The 8,867-nt window shown below is 40.9% G+C and overlaps 1 protein-coding gene across 1 annotated transcript in view; it reads left to right on the plus strand.

Moving 5' to 3' along the window:
• ZMAT4 (zinc finger matrin-type 4) overlaps positions 1-3,648 on the plus strand; it is a 501,960-nt gene extending 498,312 nt beyond the window's left edge. The window contains exon 7 of the mRNA XM_075555744.1: positions 1,449-3,648. Within this exon, the coding sequence (XP_075411859.1) occupies positions 1,449-1,464 (16 nt within the window). The 3' untranslated portion in view covers positions 1,465-3,648. The remainder of the gene's footprint in view (positions 1-1,448) is intronic.
• The last annotated feature ends 5,219 nt before the right edge of the window (positions 3,649-8,867 follow it).

Genomic DNA, 8,867 nt, shown 5'->3' on the forward strand with positions numbered 1-8,867 from the left:
AAAAGCCTCTCACTGTCTTCCTGTACGGATGCAGTCATGACTTGAAAACTGGTCGTCTGCCAATGTGTTTGTACCTGGGTCTTCTTACTGTTCCACGGGGGTGCTGCCCTTCAAACTCACTGTCATGGGAAAAGTGCTCCATCTTGGCAGTTTAAAAAGAAGGGAGGTATTTCCACAAAGCGGCTGTCCAGCTTCGATGTCACATTAGTTCAGGATGGTGACAGCAACAGTTGAAAGTTCTTAGGTGGTGAACTGGATAGCGGTCAACGGTGGGAATGGAACGTGAGAGTGTAAAATGGCCTTTTCCCTTTTTTTGTAACAAACATTTTTAAAACGTAATGGGTATCAGGGCCACTAGAGCACAGAATTTCAGTTATTTAACAAACAAAACAGAAACACAGAGTCTTGTTTCTTTTCATCCGTACTGTCACAACCTTCAGATCATGTTCTCCAGATGGTGAGAATATTCTATGACAGCACTTTCTTTTTCTTCTCTCTTTTAATGAAATTCTAAGGCATTCTATGTGCTTCTTGATGGGTGGCAGAATTTTCCTATCTAGCTTGTGGACTTCCGTTTCATAGTCACATAGACACTTGATCTATTAAAGAGAGGGGAAATTATTCAAGGGTTTTAACTTGCTCCAGTGCTGGTGCCATTCCCCATCCTCTAAAACACAGCTTTAAGGTTGGCTGCATTGAAAACCCACTCAGAAGTTCTGTTCAGCACACCCAGGGGCCACAATGAATAGGAATTTGCTCCAGTGCAGCAGGCTTGCTTTGGTCATCGCCTAGGAGATATTGCTTCTGCAGCATCTTTGCAACCAGAGAGAACTCCCCCTATAGACAATTATGATCCAAACCCTGCTACCTTCTGATTCAGTCTTTGGCAGCCTTCCACTCCCACCTATGTCGACCCTTGGCTATTATCTCGGCCAGTTTAGGACTCAATGTTCTTGTAAAACTAGGGGAGCAGGGAATGAAACCCACAGTAATCAGTGGTTATGGGACTTGAATTATAATGTAAAATAAATGTGCACTTCTGGACACAGTATAGACATGCAATAAATGGTAGTCCCTTTAGAAAAACAACAACTAAGTGGTCCTTTAAAAAGGTAGCTATTTATTTGACTTATACCGGAAACCTAAAGATGGTAATATGCAGCATGCCATTCAAAAATCAAGTCATTCTTAAGAACTCTCAATAGGAATTTAGTGTTTGTATTGATAATTTAAAGGTATGAATCTGCTTTCATATACTTGGAGATAGCATTGGAAATACTTTTTTAATATACAAAGGTTGTTCAGGACCTAGGGGAATCACCTTATAAATTCTGATTTATTTTAATTTGATGACTAAAGTAATGTGGGGGTGGGGATAGATTGAGAAAGAGAAATTGGAATATGTAATTATGAAAGAAGGTAAGACCATGTTCCCTTCTGTCTTATAGCCTGAAGAATAAGTAGTGAAAACATCAATCAAGAGATAAGAAAAAATGTCAGGATTTCTCTGCTGTGGAGAATTGCTTATCAACCACCAGAGGCGGATTCTTTCTTGAACAATGAACATTTCCTATGAGGATTCACAGATTAACATATGACTAATCTTGGTTTCGGAAAATGAATGAGGTTTATTTCTCTCTCTCTCTCTCTCTCTCTCTCTCTCTCTCTCTCTCTCTCTCTCTCTCTCTCTCACACACACACACACACACACACACTCTCTCTCTCTCTCTCTCTCCCTCTCTCTTTTTAAACTTTGTGGTAAGTTATAATATTTGAATGGATTTTTAAATTCTTTCCTGATAACATACTCAGCACATGTTTGAAGTTGTAATCATGTAGCAAATGTAAAGACAGTGGAAAACTTTAAATTTCCTATTTATTCTAGATTTCTTCAGAATATATTTATTCTCTTAAACCCTCCATGATTGTGATGTAAACCACCTTCATCCAAAACTAAGCATCTTTCTTCCTCATACTGAACATGAGTGGTGGCAGCAGGCTCATGGCTAGAGGGAACCCCTGTAAAGTGGAAGACACAGAAGAGAGCAACACTGGCTTGTTTGTGTCGCCTCACGCAGATGATCCAGGTCGACCATCCAAACAAGGAGAAAGGAGAGGAAACAGGAGACGCCGCATCAGTTTCTTTCTACTCATTCAAGAACAGTGTCTCAAGGTTAAGCCAACTTCCCTATCTTTGCAAGCTGCCAATACAAACAAACAAACAAACAAAAAACCTTAGGAAAAGAATTAGTTTGCCTGCATGATGATCCTCTTAGGCAAAAAGAAAAAAAAAGAAAAAAATGTTTTTTCAGCACTTGACCTTGATGAAATGCTTTCCCAAAGACCCTGAAAGAATTCTCAACACCAGAGTGGGATGGAGGTAAATGGGTGTTTCTGACTTGTGAGCTTTTCTTTGGGGGGGACTAGTCACTTGGAAAGAAGTGAGTTAAACCTGAAGAACTGGGAGCTCTGGAAGTTGAGGGCTCCTGTCCCCCTGTTTTCCACTGAAATCATGCAGCCGAGCCTGAGTCGATCATTTGGGAAAGCGGTCTCCTGCCGGTATGGCAGACTGAACAAGCATCCCTCTTAGCTGGCGAGTGTTTCTGAGTGCCAATCATAAACTCCTTGGGTCTGAATTCCGCCAATGGGACTAGTCTTGGTGTCCTGCAAGCTGAGCACAATGCAGACCTTTGGCTTCAGGTGATGATGGGTCTGAACGCTCCCACTGCAACTCCCTCCAGCCGGGCTGCCCTGTGTAAGTGTGTCCGCGACCAAGGATTCTTCTGCTGTCAGGATTTTTCTGGACGCCTTTGTTTTTTTCCCACAGAGAGCTGAGGTGGTTACAACTCAGTGAGCAATAAATGAAACAACGTAGAAATGCACAATGTCGTTAGAGGTGGCTGTCTTCCTGTGTTTGAAGTTTGGCGCCATTCCCCCAGGGCGTAGCCGCTCCGGAGGAACTGGTCTGCCAGGTTCTGTGCCTGTCGGGAAAGGCAGCCACACTTGACTGTCAGAAGAAGGAGTTGGATGGGAAGCAGTCTTTTAGCAGTTTTGGAAAGCACACGACAGAACTGCAAAATCCCAGCAATGGCTTTTCTCTGAATGTGTAACATAAGGCTTTACTTGTCAATTCCGCTGTAAAATAAGCGCTGTCCAAGTTTAAAAACAAGACAAAAAAAGTCGGCTCTATATGTGTTTAGTGAGTGCGTTGATACTTTGAAGTGTATGTGTTTAAATTACCTAATAGGAAAAAATCTATGATTATAGACTTCTTTTGCTTTACAGAGAGGCCATAATAAGGCCTTTTATTGATAAGCTCCTACATACAATAATAATCAGATCATTTCAGAATTCCTCATCCAAATACCATTGTTCCTTGGCCACCCGCCAAGTCAAAGTGAATCCCCAGGCAATTTCTGTTTGTTTGTTGTCCATAATTGTTTACTTGTACCCTTGCAGGTAAGGAAAATGAACACTCCAGGAACCAGGGAGGCTCCAAATTCAGTTTTTGCAGGAAGTGCCCATGCATGCTTTTTTGTTTTGGGTTGGTTTTTTGTTTTCTGTTTTGTATTTTGGGGAGTCCTGAATGAAAACATGCCTGCTTGGGAAGCTAGCTGGTCTTTGTTGTTTGTTTAATTAGACCATGTCTTAATTGTCAATTTTATTATGAATTAATGGGTTGGGTTCCTGTGGTAATAAATGTATGGTAATAAAAAATGTCTTCAAATTGCCAAACTGCTTCTGGTAGAGAAGAAAACAACTCACCCTTTCACTGCCTTAGCGCAAGCAGGGACCTGGAGCTGCTCAGGAAGTGCCTCAGGCTCTGGAGAAGAGGCCCCCACAGTGAAGGGAGTATTCAGGGGAGCCAGGGAAAGTGAGAGCCCTGGTGGTAAGAGTGGTTAAGTGTAGGGCTGCTAACTGCAAAGTCAGCAGTTCAAACTCACTGGCCATCCCTCCAGAGAAAGTTCATACTCTCTGTTCCCAGAAAGATGTACAGTCTTGGGGGCCCTCGGGGCAGTTTGACTCTGTCTGGTTGTGTCCCCCTAATCTACAGGCGTAGGGAAGCAGCTGGCATTCCACTCACATGGTTTTCAGGTGATGTGAGACACCAAACCTATCAGAAAAGTCTCAAGTTGAGCAATACCTACAGTTCTCTGGCTCTTCCCAAATCTACGTGGTTCTGTCATCGAAACGGACCAAGCAATATCCATTTGCTGTTCTGCTCCAATGGGGAAAACTTGATTGAAAATTAGCATAAGGGCCTCCTCGTATTAGAGGAAAATGATAATCTATATTTTAAAATATCCTGCCAACTGGTTGAAATCATCTCTCCCTTTTTTACCGGATAAAAAGTGACAGCCCTCTTCGTTCAAGGCGTGTTTCTTCTTTAACCCAGAAGCGAGTTTCAAGCTAGCACCTGCACGAGTATCCACAAACGCCATGATTATGAAGCCTGATTAATGAGCCTTCATGATATACCGTCTCTGTAGCCCAGTGCACAAATAAATAGGGTCATAAAGCAATCTGCTAAACACAGAAGACCACAAAGATGCCCCTCTGCTGATCAGGGTAGTAATAAAACTCTCCTCTTCAATTGCTTGGCTTCCAGGACCAATAGAATTTGTTTGTAAATTGCCTCCGATGATATGCAAACATAAATTAGAACTGCAAGCTTCTGAGCATGTTTCTATTGAAGTCAGTTTATTAGGCCAACCAATTCAAAAGAGGAAAAATATGAGATGGATGAAAAAATTCCCATAAGGAAAGTTGAACCCTTAGGGGGCCTAACCTCTTCTCAGGATGATCTATAAGGGAGGTGCTTCTGGCAGGTCTGTGTGAGCACAGCATATTAGAAACCCCGTGAGAAAGTAACCTTTCTGTCTGCCGGGTAATGAAATAGTCACATTCGCTACATTCCATCCCAGCCAAATATTCATTGTTCAATTGACCGGCTCTTACAAGGAACGGATTGTTCTTTTTTTGTGACAAGTAAAAGGAAAGTCTGACCAGAGGATTGCTGGGGACAACTTCTTTCTCTGCTTCTTACCCAATTCAAGTCATGCGAAACTACCTCATAGAAACGTGGTGTGTATTAGCTAATTCATAAATGTCAAGTGCTTAAAAATATAAGCCTCCCTATAGCTGCTGCCTCTGTCTTTTTTCTAGCTTCAAGGTATACACACCAAATCAACAAACTGGGCATTTCGTCGCAATACTTTGTGCTACTAATTTTGCCTTTAAGTTCAGTTTACATGTATCTTGCAGGAAGAAATGCTGCAGTCTCAGCATGGATGGGGAGGAGTGGTCCTAGGTCTGCCAGAAACAGCAGCAGCTAAGGAACCGAGAGCACCGAGACGCAAAACTGGAATGTTTGTTGGCTTCTGCGTTTTTCATTTGCAAATTCTAAAGGGTATAGAGCATACTTCTGTATTTGAAGAGTTCACATGCTGAAGTTTTTGTCAGTCATATGTAACAAACATATGAGAGTGGGCTTAAAGTTGTGCCTATACAGTGACACTTATTCTTTTTTTTTTTCTTTCAATCATTTTATTGTGGCTTTTACAGCTCTTATAATAATCCATACATCAATTGTGTCAAGAATAATTGCATATATGTTGCCATTATTATTTTATAAACATTTACATTTTATTTGAGCCCTTAGACAATGGGGGATGGGCGACTGAGCTGACCCCGCCACACTGAGGCAAACACTGGGGGTGTGCAATGGAGCAGCGGAGGAAGCAGAGCAAAGGGAGCCCGAGGGAGTATAAAGGATGGTCTAAAGGCCAACGAAAGGACCTTGAACTACTAGCAATTTTTCTTTTAATATTTGCTATCTTTTTGCTTAGTCTTTTTTAATTTGTTTTGTTTTTTACCTTGTACATTTTGTATGTTAGTGGCTTTTCTGCTTATCAGTGTGTCGATGTTGCTTCTGTCAAAGCCATGTTCTTATGGGCCACTTGGGTGCAGTCAAAGTCATATCCATTTGTATGCACATATTACTATGTCAGCAGGTCCACCTAGACACTTATTCTTAACGCCCTTCCCTCAAAGTGAGTGAAAGGGCGAGGGAAGGATCATGGCTCACCTGCTTCTTTCTGAAAACATCCCAGAGAGGGCGAGCATCTGCTCTCATCTGTCGTCATGGGAAACAGGCAACACTTGTTTTCAATGCCATCATCTAATGGAAAAGGTAAAATTCTTATGTAACAGAAGAGTCTTATAGTCACGTGAAGGCTCTATGGAAACTAGTCACACAAAAAAATCATTTCACTCTTGGTTCGACTTACTTCCCTTTGTCCTCACTTGATTAACTGTTCCTTCACCACTCTCCTCAGGAGCAGTGTGATTTGCTCATGTCAAGTCCCTCAACGTAATGATCAATTCATTCTGACCCATAAGCACCTCATTCTACAGTCTTCAAATTGTATGGATGGAGGGAAAAACTCTAATTTTACCTGCCTCCTATCCCCCATCCCCTGACCAAATACCACTGGCAGGTGCCATGGTTTCGGCAGCTCAGTCCAAATACTGCAGTGGGCCAACTTGCACATCAACTGTAGTTGCTTCCAGTTCAGGCTAAAGTTCCCTCATCCCACAGGTCACTGGCACCAGCAGAGGCTGATTCAACTTCAGAGTTAAAAGGAATGCACTGTGTGACATAGTCAGTTGGTAAACCTTCTTTGTTAATGACAGGAAAAAGAAAGTTAAAATAATTGTGGACAAGAATGAATGTCTCCCCTGCCCCCTGTTTACAACTCTATTGTGAGAACATGCTACAATGTTTCTACTCGGACAGCTGTCCCTCAGATGTCTGGCTAGCACATCATTTTTCAATGACCAGTTAAGGGTCCTTTTGGGGAGCCAGTCCAGTGGTCAAGATTTCTGCTTTAATGGTCTGTTCTTAAATTTCTTGAAATTGTCTTCAAAGTAGGAGTTGGGGTCTTAATTAGCATCCATAACAACATCACCTCTAATGATTTTATTGTTTCTACTTCAAAGATGTGATATATTAAATCAGTCCTGTGCCCCATCAATCCACTATGATGGCTGCGAGTATTCTCTGAGAAACTCATAATGGAACAATATGATTAATTCCTTTACTATTCGTTTCAAGGAAAGTTTGAGTACTACATACATATAAACTAGTTTCCTATTTGATCTGTAAGATAGTCTATGTCAGCGGTTCTCAACTGTGGGTCATGACCCCTTTGGGGGTTGAACGACCCTTTCACAGGGGTGAATTGATTCATTATAGTAGAAAAATTACAGTGATAAAGTAGCAATGAAAGTAATTTTATGGTTGGGGGGTCACCACAACATGAGGAACTGTATTAAAGGGTCACAGCAAGAGGAAGGTGGAGGACCACTGTCTTATGTGGTGAGCCTTCGAATAAAGAAATGGAGGATGATATTGGACAGGGAGGAGTGTCAGTAACTCTTACCTTGTACAGGTGGTCAGAGACTCAGAGCTCCTGCAAAGAAAATATTTCTAGATATTAATCATTTTCTTTGGGATTATTGATAAATGGATTAAATTTTTATTTCTTCTTGTGCATATTCATATCTATCACTTGTTAAATCCATTTTGTGGCCTTCCGGTTGACTGGTTAGAAGGACCAGATATTCAGAGCTTTGAGTGGAATGTTCTATTTTCCATCATAATTTTGCTTAACGAATACTATTTTTTTAACAAAAGGGATGAATAATGGGCAGTTTATGGCAATCATTTGCCATTTTGAAGATATCTGCTTTTTTAAAAAGTGAATGGGTTTCCTTTTTTGACTAGGTATAGATATTTTTTTAAATGTCTCTTAATTTTCCTCATCTTTACCACTTAATTGAAGGCCAATTACAGGCCTATCTCCTAGCTGCTTTGTATAGGCTACCATCTCTCTGTGTCCTTTAGGTGTAGTGAGTTTAATTGTGATGAAAGATAATCAACTAATGTTTACAAGCCACCAACAGGGCATGTAATAAAGTGAGCATTCCACCTGGGGGACATATATCAGCCGTTTACTTTGATAGGATTAAGATGTAAACCAACTCAATACTTGCATTGTTTCAGCCACTCCTTGGTTCTAAAACTTCTCATCACCCCAAAGAATTATGCGTCTTGCTTTGCATGGGCTGGGTCCCAGCCGTCCCATTTCTTTTATAATAGAACTCAGCTTAGTGACTTTCTTCTGTAGATGATAAGTACAGACCCTACATTCAGGAAATATTTCATGTACAATGATTTGAAGAGAACAAATTCTTTTTCTTTTTCAATTATATTCTTCTGAGAGTAGAAATGGGTATCCCTAAGAGAGAGAAATGCACAAACAAAAACCTACTTCTCATTTGCAAATTTTAGTGATGCAGTTTATAAAAAGTACTGATGCAAATGGATGTATTCATTGACATATATACATGCAATAATGTTATAATTATTGACCACAAAGTGCCAGGCAGAGGGGCTGCTGGAAGGGAAATGGTAAAGGAGTATGAAGGTCCTGAGCTTGGAATCTGGTTAAGCCTTTTGTTATCATTCCTTTATGATCTTGGGCAAGTTAAGTCATTTTGCTGAGCTTCAATTTATTAAAGTCTATAGTGAGACTAACGATTCGTTCTATATATAGCTGTAAAGATTAAACAATCCGTCAATTTCAACCTCTCTCTCTCCTTTCCCCTTCTTCCCTACCATCCTATATGTGAACTGGAATATATCTTGTAGACTCTCACCCATTTTCTCATTCTTGAGCATTCTCATTAAAATAAAAATATGATTCATTGAAACTTCCATGGGAAAGGGTTAAGGCCAGTGCGACTCCTGTTGGAAATTGCTTCTCAGAAGAGAAAAGCTCAGAGTGTTCTAGAAGGTGTCG

This window comes from Tenrec ecaudatus, chromosome 8 (assembly GCF_050624435.1).
Source record: "Tenrec ecaudatus isolate mTenEca1 chromosome 8, mTenEca1.hap1, whole genome shotgun sequence".
Classification (NCBI taxonomy): domain Eukaryota; kingdom Metazoa; phylum Chordata; class Mammalia; order Afrosoricida; family Tenrecidae; genus Tenrec; species Tenrec ecaudatus.